This window comes from Canis lupus, chromosome 30 (genome assembly GCF_003254725.2).
Source record: "Canis lupus dingo isolate Sandy chromosome 30, ASM325472v2, whole genome shotgun sequence".
Taxonomy (NCBI): Eukaryota; Metazoa; Chordata; class Mammalia; order Carnivora; family Canidae; genus Canis; species Canis lupus.
This window is the reverse complement of record NC_064272.1, coordinates 11410055-11426926: the sequence shown is the minus strand read 5'-3', so window position 1 is coordinate 11426926 and position 16872 is coordinate 11410055. Positions and strand designations below refer to the sequence as shown.

The 16872-nt window shown below is 43.1% G+C and overlaps 1 protein-coding gene across 4 annotated transcripts in view; it reads left to right on the top strand.

Annotated features, from left to right (window-relative positions):
- SPG11 (SPG11 vesicle trafficking associated, spatacsin) overlaps window positions 1–16872 on the top strand; it is a 71952-nt gene that overhangs the window by 54071 nt on the left and 1009 nt on the right. For 2 of the 4 annotated variants that reach the window (XM_025472944.2, XM_025472948.3), the window contains 11 exons: window positions 1115–1329; window positions 1772–2513; window positions 9408–9547; window positions 10423–10621; window positions 11031–11168; window positions 12273–12406; window positions 13324–13431; window positions 14890–15058; window positions 15505–15593; window positions 15796–15951; window positions 16667–16818. In XM_025472944.2, the coding sequence (XP_025328729.2) occupies window positions 1115–1329; window positions 1772–2513; window positions 9408–9547; window positions 10423–10621; window positions 11031–11168; window positions 12273–12406; window positions 13324–13431; window positions 14890–15058; window positions 15505–15593; window positions 15796–15951; window positions 16667–16818 (2242 nt within the window). Of the gene's footprint in view, window positions 1–1114; window positions 1330–1771; window positions 2514–5802; window positions 5953–9407; window positions 9548–10422; window positions 10622–11030; window positions 11169–11934; window positions 12044–12272; window positions 12407–13323; window positions 13432–14889; window positions 15059–15504; window positions 15594–15795; window positions 15952–16666; window positions 16819–16872 lie in introns of those variants that run through there. The other 2 variants (XR_004810972.1, XM_049103999.1) reach the window with 2 other exon arrangements.

Below are 16872 nucleotides of genomic sequence, written 5' to 3'. Positions count from 1 at the left end.
CCAGGATCACACCCTGGTTTGAGGGCAGCGCTAAACCGCTGAGCCACCAGGGCTGCCCATACTGCTTTTATTCATATAATTTTTTTCCATTTTTATGGAATGTTTATATTCTCTGTGTATATAATATGTATGTGCCTAAAGAAAATATTTATAAGAAAAAAAACCTAGGTTTTATATGCTGTCAACAAAGAAACCTAGCATCCCCCTACTGGTGGGTATTGTGCAGGGTGTCTCACTGTCCCTAGAACTACCTAAATCAGACCACAGCCCAGCAGGTGGCATTGGGAATAGGCTCCTACAGAGTGTTTTTCATGTCCCTCCTTTATGGTAGGACACAAGTCAGCTCTACATAGACTGTTTGGGAGATGGAGCAAACCCAGCCAGGTTTGGGTTTGGCACAGTCAATTAGGGGTGGCATAGTCAGTTAGGTGTCCAACTCTTGGTTTTGGCTCAGGTTGTGATCTTAGGGGCATGGGATTGAGCCCCACGTTGGGCTCTGTTCTTAGCACAGAGTCTGCTTATGACTCTGCCCCTCCCCCCAGTTTGCCCTCCCCCTAAAATGAATGAATAAATCTTATAAAAAAAAAGAAAGAGACACTGCACTGAGTGTCCCTGGTTTAAGTAGTTGTCCAAAGGAGCAAGTGATGCTCCATTCTGAATACAATGTGCTGAATTAAGAGACTTGGCTATTGCCCAGTTTTAGCTGGCCTACTGGTTCTGTGTCTTAATCCACATGACATTTGCACTAAATAAGCAAGTGAACAGTCATAAAAAACAAATTTGTTTAAGGCTGGAGAAAAATCTAGAAAAAAATGGGATTGACCTGAATGAATGGCCAGGTCTTCCCAAGGTTGACTGAGTTGCTACTACACAGCAGGCCACCAACCTCTGCCCTGTATATAAAGCCAGCTGTATAGATTGAGTCCTTGTGCAAATCTTGAATAGTTCTTACTATATAGGAGATGGCTTATGACTTCATCTGCTAGCCAACCAGAGTAGAAAAATAGGTTTTTATTTTTTTCCTTATTACATTATGGTGTTAAGCATATATATTCTCCCTCTGATGGTGGCATTTTACTGATTAAATGTTTATACCCTCTTCTCTTTGGCACAGGTCCAGATGTGAAGAAGCTCTGTGTCCTTAGTGAAATTTTGAAGGACACATCCATAGCCATTAATCATGTAATTATTAGCAGCCACAGCCTTGAGAATTTTCAGCATGAATGTACATCTATTTTGGAAAAACTGGCGATGGAGGGACAGTTTGCTTTGGCCAGGAGAGTAGCAGAATTAGCTGAATTACCTGTGGACAACTTGGTTATTGAAGAGGTACCATTAGTCTTTTAAGTTATTTGAAATCTTAGCTTTTTGAACCAGCATTAAACAGAATCAAATGAGATATGTGATTTCTAGGAGAAGAGGCTTTTTTACTTTTGACACACACATCACTTTCAGAAATGGATGAGCATCAGATCCCCGTTAGTGTAGAATGTGTGTTTTAAACTAAGGTTGGCTTACAGGATATGCTACAGCTGTTGTGCTTTGAACAGAATTAAACATAGGGTGGCTTCGTCTTGAACCCCCTTCCCTAAGATAAATTCAGAATTAGCTTTTATACTTTAACTTTCCAGATAAAATATCCCGGATCATCTATAGCCAAGTCTCCTGTTCCCTGGCTTGATTTGGCTTTAACAAGTACAGCATACTTCGGGAGCATTAGCACATACTTCTTTATCCCAAAAAGGCTAAAGTGTTTTGTTCAATTTCACAGATGACACAGGAAATGCAAACCTTAAAACACATTGACCAGTGGTCCCTGAAACAAGCAAGAATTGACTTCTGGAAAAAATGTCATGAGAATTTTAAGAAAAATTCCATTTCAAGCAAAGCAGCTTCTTCCTTTTTCTCAGCCCAGGCACCTGAGTGCCCAACTGAAGAGGGTCGGAGCAGCAGTGAGGAGCGCCATCTGCTGCTCACATTGGCAGCACACTGGCTTGCTCAGGAGGATCTGGTGCCGGTGGCCGAACTGGAGGAGCTAGAGAAGCAGATCTGGCTCTGCCGCATTACCCAACACACCCTCAGAGAAAAACAGGAGCAAGTAGAGCTCGGGTTTTCTCAACAGATTTCAACTAGTGGGGAACTTTCCTTTGATGGCATAGCCAGTAAGTTTTCACTCTCCATGTTGGCTGTTCTGAACACATCAAAGTACTTAGAACTCAGTGGCTTTCCATCCAAAGAGACATGTGATAGCGGACTGGATTGGAAGGAGCAGGAGTCACTGAACTTTCTGATTGGGCACCTATTGGATGATGGCTTTGTGCATGAAGCAAGTAGAGTGTGTCGGTATTTTCATTTCTATAACCAAGATGTTGCCTTGGTGTTGCACTGCAGAGCACTGGCCTCAGGGGAAGCTAGTGTGGATGACCTGCACCCAGAGATCCATGCTCTCCTACAAAGTGCTGAGCCGCTTGAGGAGGAGGAAGCTGGCATTCCACTAAGAAAAGTCCAGAGCAGTAAGTAAAGGAGATCAAACTGCCCTGAGTCCTGAGCAGAGCTGTTGGCACTCTTTCCCAGAAGGAAAGGGTCCCTTTTGGCATACTAATTATACAAGTTAAGGGTAGTCCATTAAACTAGGTAGTTAACTGGTCAATGACAGAAACGTGTCTTTTAACTAGCTGTATATCAAAGTTAGAGGGAATCTATTTGACTTGTAGGTAGTTCACTGAAATTGATTCTATAACTGGTTATCATGTTTCCAATTGTATATTGATGGTATATAGAAATATGCTGATTTTTGTGTTAATCTTATATCCTGTGACCTTGCTAAATTTGCTTATCCTAAGGGTTTTCTTATAGATTCCTTGGGATTTTCTACAGATGATACTATCTGTGAATGGAGATGGTTTTATATCTTCCTTTGCAATCTGAATTGCCAATGATTTCTTTGTCTTGCTTTATTTACTGGCTGGGACTTTCAGTATGACATTGGATAGGAGTAGTAAAAGTGGAAATACTTGCCTTGTTGCTGATTTTAGAGAGAAAGCATTAACCTTTTTTTTTTTTTTTTAAATTCAAGTATAATTAATATACAATGTTAGATTAGTTTCAGGTGTACAGTGTGATTCAACAATTCTATACATAGGGGCCCCTGAGTGGTTCAGTCAGTTAAGCACCTGCCTTTGGCTCAGGTCATGATCTCAGGGTCCTGGAATTGAGCCCCGCATCAGGCTCCCTGTTCAGCAGGGGAGCCTGCTTCTCTCTCTCTCTCTCTCTCTCTCTTTGCCTTTCCCCTTCTCTCCTCTGCTCATGCACTCTCTCTCTCTTAAATAAATTTAAAAACAAATACTATACATTACTCAGTGCTCATCAGGATAAGTGTACTCTTACTTCCCTTCACCAATTTCACCCATCCCCCCACCAACCTCCCCTCTGATAACCACCAGTTTGTTCTCTGTAGTTAGGATACTTTATTTTTTTCTTTTTTTTTCTTTGTTCATTTGTTTCTTAAATTCCATATATGAGTGAAATTATATAGTATTTCTTTCTCTTCTTAGCATTATACCCTCTAAATCCATCCACATTTTTTTCTTTCTTTTTTTTTTTTTTTTTTTTTTTTAGTTTTTATTTATTTATTCATGAGAGAGAGGGAGAGAGGCCGAGACACAGGCAGGGGGAGAAGCTGGCTTCATGCAGGGAGCCCATGCTGGACTCCATCCCGGGTCTCCAGATCACACCCTGGGCTGAAGGCGGCGCTAAACCACTGAACCACCCGGGCTGCCCTCCATCCACATTTTTGCAAACGGCAAGATTTCATCACTTTTTGGCTCAGTAATATTCCATTTTATATACATATATATATATACACACACACACACACACACACCACATCTTTATCTACAAATGGACACTTGGGTTGGTTCCATATCCCGATTATTGTAAATAATGCTGCAGTAAACATAAGGGTGCATATATCTTTTCTAATTAATGTTTTTGTATTCTTTGGGTAAGTATGTAGTAGTGGAATTACTGGATCAAGTGGTACTTCTATTTTTAATTTTTTGAGGAACTTCCATACTGCCTTCCACAGTGGCAGCACCAGCTTGCACTCCCACAAGGAGTGCACAGGGGTTCCTTTTCCTCACCAATACTTGTAATTTCTTGTGCTTTTTTATTTTAGCCATTCTGACGGGTGTAAAGTGATAACCAATTGTGGTTTTGACTTGCATTTCCCTGATGATGAATGATGCCGAGCATCTTTTCATGTGTCTGTTGGCCATCTTTATTTCTTTGGAAAAATGTTTATTCATGTCTTACTTTTTTTTTAGTTGGATTATTTGTGGGGTTTTTTGGTGCTGAGTTATAGAACTTCTTTATATACTTTGGATTAACCCCTTATCAGATATGTCATTTGCAAATATCTTCTCCCATTTAGTAGACTGTCTTTTGTTGATAGTTTCATTTGCTGCATAAAAGCTTTTTGTTTTGGTGTAATCTGAATAGTTAAATTTTGTTTTTTTCCCCTTGCTGGAGGAGATATGTGTAGAAAAATGTTTCTATGGCTGATGTCAGGGAAATTACTGCCTATGTTTTCTTCTAGGCTTTTTATGGTTTCAGGTCTCACATTTAGATCTTTAATCCATTTTGAATTTATTTTTGTGTGTAAGAAAGGGTCTAGTTTCATTCTTATGCGTGTAGCTGTCCAGTTTTCCCAGCGTCATTTGTTGAAGAGCCTGTCTTATAAATCATTCAGTCTTCATAGTTAAGTATACTAGCTGTAGGTTTTTTTGAAGAAAGGCTCTGTCATGTTTGAGAAAGTTCCCTTCTATTCCTAGTTTGCAAGTTTTTATCATGAATCAGTGTTGAATTTTGTCATTTTTTTCCTACATCCATGATATGATCATGTGGGGGTTTTTTTCTTTAGACTATTAACTGATTATATTTGGTAGATTACATTGTTTTTAAAATATTAAACCAGCTTTGCCTTCCCAAGATTAATCCCACTTGGTCATAGTGCATTATTCTTTTAGATACATTACTATAATCAGTTTTCTACTTTGAAAATTTTTACATTTCACTTTTTTTTTTAATACTTTGTCTAGTTTATGTATCCAGGTAATGTCATTTTCATGAATTGGAAAGCACTCCTACCTCTTTTTTGTGTTTGTGTGTGTTTTAAGACATTGTTATGGAATTGGTGTCATTTTCTCTTTAGATGTTCAGTAGAATCTACAAGTAAAAACCATGCACCTGGAGATTTATGTTTTGGAAGACTTTAAAATATAAACTTCTTTCTTAGTTATACAACTAATCAGGTTATCTTTTTCATCTTTGAAGAGTTTTTGGTAGTTTTTAGATTTTGAGGAAACAATTTTTCCTGCTTTGAGTTATTTGAACATTTTTTTAGTGTTCCATTTTAATTTTCCTAATTTTGACTATATATCTCTGCATATTTTTTTAAATTGGTTGTTTTGGGACACCTGGGTGGCTCAGTGGTTAAGTGTTTGCCTTTGGCTCAGGGCATGATCCTGGAGCCCCGAGTCCCACATTGGGCTCCCTGCATGGAGCCTGCTTCTCCTTCTGCCCATGTCTCTGCCTCTCTTTCTGTGTCTCTCATGAATAAATAAATAAAATCTTTAAAAATAAATAATAAATTGGTTGTTTTATGGATTACATTATATATTCATAACTTTTTATAGCCTACTTAAAAATTAATTTTTTACTACTTCAGCTAGAGTGTAGAAACCTTACCACCATATAGGTCACTTCTCTTCTGTTATGACCTACTTTTTTTTCTTTTTTAAGAGAGAGAGAGTGCTCGCATGTGCACAAGCTGTGGGAAGTGGGGGCAGAGAGAGAGGCAGAGAATTTCAAGGATACTGCAAATCAAGTGTGGAGCCCAACATGGAGCTTGATTTCACAACCCTGAGATGGTGACTTGAGCTGAAACCAAGAGTAAGATGCTGAGCCGACTGAGATATCTAAGCGCCCTTAATTGTCTTATTATATTTACATCTATATAATGTTGAAATCCCTATCAAACAATGCTAGAATTTTTACTTTCAACCAGAAATCATATTTTTAAAAACTCAAGAGGAGGAAATTTTATTTACTCGTATATTTACAGTTTTTTTGCTCTCCTTTCATTCCTCATATTTCAAGTTTCCTTCTATCCCGGTCTGAACAACTTCCATTAGTGACTCTGTTAAGAGTTGTCTACTAGCAACACATTCTCTTAGTTTTTCTTCATTACTTTTATTCATCTGAGAATATCTATTTCACCTTTATTCCTGAAGGATGACTTTTACTGGAAGGAGAAAATTCATTATTTTCTTTCAGTGCTTAAAATGTTGCACAATATTTTTTAAAGCATTCCTTTTAATCTTTGTGGTATCTGGTGAATAATCTGCAGTCATTTGAATCATCATTACCCTATTGATAATGCATTTTTCTCTAGTTGCTTTCAAGATTTTTTTTTTTTTTCTATCTTTAGTCTTCAGCAGTTTGATTATACATGACTGGGCTTGTATTTCTTTGGGTTTATCAAGTTTGGGGTTCACTGAACAGTGTTGAATGTTTAGGTTTATGTGTTTCACCAAATTTAATTACTTTTCAGACATTATGCTTTCAGATATTTTTTCAGCACCACACCCATAGTCTTCTCCTTCTGGGACTCCAGTGATACAAATGATAGAACTTTTGTTACTGTTTCATAAGTCCTTTAGACTTTATTCTATTTTTTTTGTCATTGTTGTTCAGATTGGATAATTTCTGTTTATCTATCTTCAGTTTCACTGACTCTTTCCTGTGGTATCTGCACACTATTGAGTTTATTTCTATGATTTTAAAATTTCATTTTTCACCCCCAAAATTTCCGTTTTATTCTTCTTTATACCCTCGGTTTTTTTTTTTTAGGCTGTTTTTCAGTTTGCTTCAAGAACATTTATAATTGCTTGTCGGAACAATGTATATAATAGCTACTTTATCAGGTGATTTCAACCTTTATGTCATTTTTAAATTATTTTTTATTTTTTAAAGATTTTATTTATTCATGAGAGACACAGAGAAAGAGAGGCAGAGACATGGGCAGAGAGAGAAACAGGCTCCATGCAGGGAGCCCGATGTGGGACTCGATCCTGGGACTCCAAGATCACACGCTGAGCCACCCAGGTGTCCCCCTTCATGTCATTTTAGTACTAGGTGTCATCTGTTGTATTTTCTCCTATGAATTGAGATTTTCTTGCATTTTTGTATGCTGAGTAATTTTGGGTTGGATCCTGGACATTTTGAATCATATATTATGAGACTCTGGGTCATGTTTAAATCTCTTAAGGAAAATGTTGTGTTTTTTTTTTTGTTTTTTGTTTTTTTTGTGTTTTTTTTTTGGATAGCAGGCAGTTGACCTGGTTAGGTTTGGGCTACAAGTTCTTGTTTGTTTTTTTGGTTTTTTTTTTGGGGGGGAGGGGCTACAAGTTCTAACCCACTTTCTATAGGCTGTGGTTCTAATATCAGTTCGTTTTTCAAATCCTTTGTGATGCTGTTCAGATCCGTCCTGTGTATATGCAACATCCTGTGGTCAGTCTGCAGCCTAGATAGTCCTCTGTTAATTCATTGCTCAGGGTCTTGATATGCCGACTAGAAGCAGATCTATATATGCGAAGCCTGGGAGTGAGCCCTAGAGTTTATAAACAACTTTATTGTGTGGCTTTCTGAATCTCTCTCCCAAGGATTTTCTGGTTCCCTGAGGCTTCCCTTTTTTGATCTCCTGGCTAAAAGATGAACTTGTAGTTAGTTACCCCACTCTGGCATGCACTTCCCTGACCATGCCTGCATCCTGGGCCAGCAGACAGGAGGGTAATGCAAAAGGAAACAAAGGTTCACTGCATTGTCTTGAGACCAGAACACCTCGAGTCTAAAAATAAAGTTCTTGAGATGGGGGCTCTTACCAGCTGCTGCCATGGCCCCTGCTACCACAGCCTCAGGGCTGCTGGGAGCTGAGAGGAGAGAGAAGGGGCATCAGGAGTCCCCCTTCCTGCTCCTTGAGCCCGTACAAAAGGGCTTCTCCTGGAGTGCGTGCTCACTCTCTGTCTTTGTGCTGAGTTACGGGTTTCAGGCAGCATTACATTCAGGCTAGAGGTTACTAGAGGGGAAGAGGCGGTGTCATTTAGTGCTGTGTGCTGTGTGCCAGCTTTTATATTGAGTTCAGTGGGGGAGACGGTAGGATGAGCTGCTTCCCTAGAACCGGCATCCCAACAAGGGATTTTAGGCAGGGAATAACACAGTCTAAGTTGCTATTTACTTTTTTGTCCTTAAAGCATATTTTTTCATGTATAATAACTTAAATGCAAAAGTATTACATGCTTAGTGTAAAATCACAGCACGGAAGTGCATCAAGTACAAAGTGAAAGTCCGTTGCCCAGTCAGCACCACCCCTACCACGTTCCCTGGAGTAACATCTTCTGCTTGCTTGGTATGCATTATTTTCTCTCTGTGGCCTTACATATGTACATGCGCACATACACACCATTTATTTTTTTTACAAAGGTAAAGTTATATCATTGTACGTTTTTTCCTGTCAGTACATGTATATTGAATTCCTTCTTTTTAAGGGCTGCAGAGTATTCTGTATGGATGTACTATTTAACAATGCTGTATTAATAAACTCTTAAAGTATAATTTTACTTAAAATTTTTAACAGTACTTTATTAATATGTAAATTCTTCAGCTTTGTTTTTGTTATTAGGAACAGTGTGATCTGAATAGTTTTTTTTCCCCAATAGAAACCCTTTCTCAAATTAAGACCATTTTCTTCTGTTTCTGGCTAAGAGCTTTTTTTTGTTTTTTTCTTTATTCAGGAATGGATTCTAATTTTTATCATGCCTTTCAGGCCTTGGTTCTTGTGATTGGCGTTTTGGACAGATTCTCCTGAGTCTGTGGAGGATTGACTGGTGGGGGGGGGCGGGGGCTGGCAGCAGGAGCCAGTGGCAGCCTCTTAAGATGCAAAGTTATGAACACTGTAATGAAGGCAATGACCAGGGAGATGTTTTGGAGACACAGTCCGCTAGACCTGGTGACTTATGTAATATGAAAGGAAAAGGGGGAGGGTGCATGGAAGAGAGTTTAGCAGACATTTTTGGTGATGATCTAGAGTGTTCATTAGGTGGCTTGAAGTCTTCTGTAGCCTATGAAGCCTTTGAGGCATCCTGGGCTGAGATTTCCTGGAAGAGGGCAATGAAATAAGTTTGAGTGGGATGTGGGTCCAGTCAAAAGTGGTCCCAGACCCAGAGGGAGTCATGGGGGTGCAATGGAGGAAGCTGTGGGAAGAGGGGTAGTATCATAAGGGACTGGGAAGAGGCCTTCACTTGACAGCTTAAAGCTCCCCTCTTCCTCAGACCTGTGTCTGCTTCCAGGTTCAAGTTTGGATAGTCAGTCATTTGTGATGCTGCCCCCCAGTGATGAAGTGGTGACTAATCTGGAAACTCTGACAAGTAAATGCCTCCATGGGAAGAACTACTGTCGGCAGGTCCTGTGTCTGTATGAACTTGCCAAGGTATGTGCCCAAGGGTAGGGCCTCCAGGGGAAGCTGAAGTGGGGGAAGCAGGAAGTTGGAGGTAGATTTTGGATACTGCCAAGTCAGCCGTTCATGTGATAATCATGATGAGGGAGCAGATCACTCAACAGGATGTTGGCCCCTGTAAATCCACCCCTGGGAATATTGGGGAGGATGCCAGGCCAAGTGTCGGGCCTTTTGAGTCCTGGCTTTGGCCCAGCCAACCAGAAGTGAGGGCATGACATTTCACACCTCTAGGCTCCTGGTTCTCCATCTATAAATGACTTAACCATGAAGGTTCCTTCTAGCCCTCTGTTTTTGTCAGCTTCAGGATTGCTGGGGGATTTCCATAGGAGAAAAGCCCAAAATAAGTTGTAAAATAAAATAAAATGGAATGTGATGACTATAAAGACAGGAACCAGGGCAGCCAAGAATCATTTGTGACTTTGTGCTGATTGAGGGCAAAAATAATAGACTCTAAGAAGCAGAGGAGCACAAGAGAAATAATGCCAAGCACTAAAGCCCTCTGGAGATTGAGGGCTTTACTGCTGTTGTGGGAACAGTAGAGGAAGGGCTCTTGCTTTTATTCAACTTTCTTCCATTTCGTAACATTTAAAAAGCTCAGTGTTCAACCAGAGATGTCACCTGATGGCTTCTGAAGACAAGCCTTTTTCTTGCTTGGATTCAGCTCATTGAAGTGAAAGAAAGGACTAGAAGACAGTGCTTGCTGTTTCTAAGGTTCCTGCTCAGGGTGAGGGATCTTTAAGCTTAGCCAATAGTGGAGTCTGTCCACATGGGATTTCAGAAAGGCTACATTTTGCGAGCTTTTTCCTGGCTCCTAATGGGAACTTTGACTGTCTTTGCCTTCCTCTCAGGAGTTGGGCTGTTCCTACACAGACGTGGCCTCTCAGGACGGGGAGGCCATGCTCCGGGCAATCTTGGCTTCCCAGCAGCCCGACCGATGCAAGCGAGCCCAGGCTTTCATTAGCACCCAGGGCCTCGAGGCAGACACGGTGGCTGAACTTGTGGCTGAAGAGGTGACCCGGGAGCTGCTGACCCCACCGGAGGGAACAGGTGCCCCACCCTGCAGGCCTCTCATACCCCATTCTCAAGTTCCCAGCAGTAAGGACTTGGATGTTATGCGCCTGTGCTCCTGCACACTGCCCTCTGCCCTCACCAGCTTGCACCTATCAGGGGAGAACATGTGGCATCTATGTTGTGGTTGCTTTTTGTTTATTGTTTTATGATTACACTTAGAGTAGCTGTGCCTTTCTCTGAGCTGATGAACTCCTGCTGACCTAGAAGATGACCACTAAGCCAAGGAACGTGAGCTCAGCAGAGTAGAGAGCAGCACAGGGAGCCCCTTCAGCACCCGCTCCAGGTGCCCGAGCCCGGGCAGAGTGGGCCTCCTAGCCAGGGACTCTGGCCTCGCACCCAGCTCCCAAGGTTAAAGCAGCACCTTCCTCCCCATCTTTCTCTATAGGACATCAGCAGATGTTTGCCCCAGCAGAGGAAAGCCGGACATTTCTTCAGCTGACCACTCTGTGTCAAGACCGCACACTGGTAGGCATGAAGTTGTTGGACAAGATTTCGTCCGTTCCCCATGGAGAATTATCTTGCAGTAAGTTCATTGGCCATTTTCTTACATGTTTGGGGCCCAAGGAAGTCTCCAAGAAGTCTCTCGGGGTTAGTCTTTCCAAAACTCAGTTTGGATCCTTGTTCCTGCTCTGTATCCCTACCCCTCCAGCATGGTTTATAAGTTCTTGGTAGAAAGCCATCCGTTCGTTGAAGAAAATTTAGAAAATATAGATGGAAAAGCATCCCAAAATATAAAATCACACAAGCAGGTGACCTTCTAACATTTGGCAGTTAACTTACTCTTCCTTTTACATTACACTGCAAAGTGGCTACTTCAGTCCCCATTTTAGAAGCAGAGGAAGGAAACTGAAGCTCAGAGAAGTTGAATTAATTTGTAGCTGTTGGGCAGCCTGGGTGGCTCAGCGGTTTAGCGCCGCCTTCAGCTCAGGGCGTGATCCTGGAGACCCGGGTCCCACATCGGGCTCCCTGCATGGAGCCTGCTTCTCCCTCTGCCTGTGTCTCTGCCTCTCTCTCGCTCTGTGTCTCTCATGAATAAATAAAAAATAAAATAAAATCTTAAAAAAAATAATTTGTAGCTGTTAAGTGGCAGAGGTGTCACTGGAACTCAGATGATATAACTCCAAAATCTCGCTTTCCACAATGTGCAGGCATTCAGTAGTCGTATGTGTCCCTCTGACCTTCTATAGAAGTCTACAGGCTTTTATTTTTCAAAAATGGCATTATCCTGTATATATGGTTTATAATTTGTGAACATCATTCCATGACAATATTCTATATAATTTTTACAGGTTACAACAGTATTTCTCATAGAATGAAAAATTTTATACCCTAATTTGGGACCTTTACATGGCTTCCAGTTTTCTGCAGTTGCAAACACTGTGACAGACATCCTTATAGGCAAGTTTATATGCCTATGTGTGATTATTTCCCTAAGATAAATAACTGATTCAAGAGTATACCCATTTTTAAAGCTTTATATATATTGCCACATTTTACTCCAAAGCTGGTAAGGTCAAGGATCTCAGATGACTAATGGGGAGCCCTCCCAGACAGGCTGTCTGTATTGGCCCCTTCACCTTCCTGCCAGGATTCACAATCCTGTCTTACCACTGCCTCACCTCCCCAGCCACAGAGCTGCTGATCCTGGCCCATCACTGCTTCACACTGACATGCCACATGGAGGGCATCATCCGAGTCCTGCAAGCTGCCCGGCTGCTCACGGACAAACACTTGGCCCCCAATGAAGAGTACGGGCTGATGGTATGTAACCCCCTGATCCCCTACCATCCTTTCTGAGGAAAGTTTTGAACAGATAGGCTGGCAACCAGTTCAAAGCTGACAAGGTCGGGATCCCTGGGTGGCGCAGCGGTTTGGCGCCTGCCTTTGGCCCAGGGCGCGATCCTGGAGACCCGGGATCGAATCCCACGTCGGGCTCCCAGTGCATGGAGCCTGCTTCTCCCTCTGCCTGTGTCTCTGCCTCTCTCTCTCTCTGTGTGACTATCATAAATAAATAAAAAATTAAAAAAAAAAAAAAAAAAAAAAGCTGACAAGGTCTTAGGGAATTTGCCCACCTGGATACCACTACCTACTTGGGAGCTGGCTGAGCCACTCAATGCTCTGCTCCAGGTTATGAATTGCTGTCAAAATCAGAGATTGCTCTAAAGGAACAGATGTCAGGAGGATCCCTGCCATGTTCCAGGGCCAGCCTACTCCCTTGCCAGGGCAGATCGTTTTTCTAGAGGGCTAAGGCAGCTGTTTCCCCCCAAAACAAGGCTCAGTGTTATCTCTGAATTGAAATGAGCGGACAGCTCATGCCCCCGGTGCCTCCCCAAATTCTCTAGGCTTGAAATAAACCCAAGTGACTGAGCAAGCCACTGGGCAGTAAAAGGAATGGTGGGGAGAGAAAGAGTGCCTGCCCACAATGTCACGTTGGCACTTAAGAGTCACGTTTACAAACACAGGAGGCAACAGCCAGTGGTGTCTGTGTGACAAGCCTTTCTGAACCTTCCAGGGGTGATGCCTGCTAGGTACACGGGAAGGGAGAGGGGGAGCCTGGCATTAGCCCTTCTGCCTCTTGGAGCTTGGCATCTGGAAGCAACCAGACTGGTGAGGGTAGTGGTGTTCTGGCTCAGAGAACTCCGGCTGATGCTGATGCAAGTGGCCCTTGCCCTTTTCAGGTACGCCTCCTCACCGGCATCGGAAGGTACAACGAGATGACGTACATATTTGACTTGCTGCATAAAAAGCACTATTTTGAAGTGCTGATGAGGAAGAAGTTGGATCCGGTAGGTGTACGGTATTTTGAGCTCCAGGATGGCATAGACGGTTGACATTCAGGAGTCTTAGGCTTCGTAGGAATAATCCTAATCAGGGTGGACCCCCTGGGATATGGAGGGAGGGAATTAAAGGAGTCCCCTGGACATAGTAGCTTAAGATTAGTTTCAGACAAGGCAGCAGTTATGCTGACACATTCAATAGTGAAGAAAACGAGTTTGTGCATTTGCACCTAAGCCTCTGTCCCATGTGTGAATGCTGGCTCTGGCAGGGGCAAAATCTTTCCTGTGAACTATGTGGAAGTGGATTAACCAGGTCAGAAGTGAAGAGTTTTCAGGGGACCATGAGAAAGGGTTAGGATAGTGGATGCCGAAGCCTGGGCCTGGAAGGCTGTGGAGGGCGATTTATGATGCCGACCAGGAAGGAGGCTTGGAAGCAGAGGCCTGACTTGGCAGGCCTTTAGGCTCTGGGCACTTGTCTGTCTTCAGCGTGGTGATAGCAGGTATGTCACTTACAGAGCTTCTGCTTCCAAGTCATTCATTTGGCGGATTCATTGCGTCAGCCTTTGTTTCCTCTGAAGATTTGAAAACCAAGGCACATTTTTGTCTTCTGGGAACTTGGGCTTGGCCCAGCAGGACTGAGTCAAAGCACAAAAACCCTGCCCAGTGCTGGGCTAGTTTCAGGACAACCCAGTGCCACAGTCAGGAGGAAGAGTCCTGGACCTAGGTACACCCTCAGGATACCCTAGCGGGTTTTTAAGATTGCTTTTGAGGCATTTTTGTTTCTGCGTGTAAACATTCTTTTAATAACTTTTTTTCTGATTACAAAAGTAATGCATATTCAATGTAAAGACACTTGGAAAACAGTCCACCGAAGAAAAAAGCCCTGTGTGTCTATCGACCATCTAGAGACCGCCACTGCTAACAATTTGGTATAGGCCCTTTCTCTGTACATGTACCCACAGAGATACATACATATATACATATTTTTAGCGAAACTTTTAACATGCTGTGTAGATATGAAATAGCCTGCTTTTCTCACTTAATAGGCAGGTCACAAATATCTTCCAAACCAACATTGCTTTTAATGGCTACATGGTATTCTCTTAGTCCAGATGTCTAAAACAAGGGCATTTCTAATTTTTTGCTATTAAATACCTTTGTTACATCCATCTAAGCACTTCTCTCTTATTTTGTAAGGGACAAATTCCTAGAAATAACATTGCTGGAGTAATGCATATGTGCACATATTTTAGGGTTCTCCCTTCTGACCGGTTATGACACACATTCCCACCAGCACAGAGGATGTGCCTGTTTTCTTACAGGGTAGCATAACCTTTCGTACTCATTTTTGGTTCTTTTCCCGTTTTCTTGAGAGTTTTTAAGGAACTCTCAGAACCAAGGGACTCAGGCATTCACGCCTGCCTCGCAGTCACTGGTTGACCTCAGTACTCCTTTTTTCCTGGGCAGAGTGGCTCCCTGAAGACCGCCCTACTGGACTACATCAAACGCTGCCGCCCTGGGGACAGTGAGAAGCACAACATGATCGCTCTGTGCTTCAGCATGTGTCGGGAGATTGGGGAGAACCATGAGGCAGCTGCCCGCATCCAGCTGAAACTGATCGAGTCTCAGCCCTGGGGTGAGCAGAAGTCATGGCGGCACCCCCAGGCCAGTGCGGCCAGCCATCGAGGGTCCTTAGGGCTCAGAAGGGCAAGAACCCTTGAGACTGACTAATATCCACTTTGGCTGCTAACACCCACTCGGTTGGGGCCCCATCTGAGCAGACGAGATGGAAGGGGATTTGGAAGGCACCTGCCCAGCTTGTCCCGTGTGCACCTAGGGTGTCATCCATCAGGAAGTGGTGTGTGTGCTGAGGCCTTGCAAGCCTGCCTTGATGTCTGAGAACTAGAGGCCTCCTCCAGAGCATGTGCACTTCTGGCCCAGTAGCTTTTACCCAAGTGACATACCTGCCTCCCTGTGAGCATGAGCTGGAATGTTTTAGTCCAACCCATCATCACTGAGCAGGATGGGAGCAGCCAGCCTTGGGAGTCACACATCCACCAGGTTTCCTTCTCTCTCCTACAGAGGACAGCCTCAAGGACGGGCACCACCTGAAGCAGCTGCTGCTGAAAGCCCTGACTCTGATGCTGGATGCAGCCGAGAGCTATGCCAAGGTAACCGTAGAGTCATTTCAGCCCGGCCTTAGGGCTTGGGGTCTGCAGGATGATTTGATTTTGTCCCTGGGCTCTTCCAAGTGAAGGGAGACACAGCCTTGGGCCAACTGAGGGCAGAAGGGGTGAGTTCAGTTGCTGGCAGGTTCATAGCGGGGATGACGACAGTCTTATCTGTGCCTCCCTCTACCCCCCTATCCCTCAGGACTCCTGTGTGCGACAGGCCCAGCACTGTCACCGGCTCACCAAGTTGATAACACTGCAGATTCATTTTCTGAACACTGGCCAGAACACAATGCTCATCAACCTGGGCCGCCACCGGCTGATGGACTGTATCCTCGCTCTACCTCGGTTCTACCAGGTAAGCAAGGAAGGAAAATCCAGCCAGCACTGGTGCCAGCATCCTCTCCTGCCGTCCCTCTCAGTGAACCCATAGGTTGAGTGACTTGCTAGGTGTCAAGGCTAGTGACAGAACCAGTACATTTCTAAACTTTTAACTTTAGCTGTCTGATAAACCAAACAGCCTTTCCATGGCAGTATTTATTAGCATATTGTTTGGACAGAGGTTGGAGAATGATGAGGTGATCTGGTCTCCCTTCCTCGTGATGCCAGGCCAGCAGGAAGGGAGACCACCTTGCCCCTTAGCTGAGGTCTGGAAGAGCAGACCTGCTGGTGAGCCAAGCATCGCTTAGCCCCAGTGTTTCTAGGATGGTACATCTAGCTTAGCAGACGGAGTCAGGGCTTCTGGCCTTGAATGAGAAATAGTTACCAGGGAATCAGCCCTTCCCTGTTCCTTACAGTTGAGTTAGTGGGGGAAAATATTGTTTCTCAGCAGTTTTTATTAATGCGTTGATGCATTGTGAAGACTGAAAACACTCAAGATGTTTGTGATTTAAGGGCAGAGAAATGCCAAACATCAAACTTTTCCCCAACCCTAATACATAAAGCCTTTCAACATACTTGGTGATTCTCACATTCACTGTGAATGTGCAGTATTAAGTTACTTTCTAGAACAGCATGCCTTCAGTTTTACATCCAATAGGGCCTAATGGTATCTTCTTCTCTATCCTTTTAAGGCTTCTATTGTGGCCGAAGCCTATGACTTTGTTCCTGATTGGGCAGAAATCCTCTACCAACAAGTGATTCTTAAAGGAGACTTTAATTACCTGGAAGAATTTAAGCAGCAAAGGTTATTAAGATCCAGTATATTTGAAGAGATTTCAAAAAAGTAAGTATTAAAATGCCTCTGCTTTGAGATAAGACGTGGGCAAGAATTTTATAG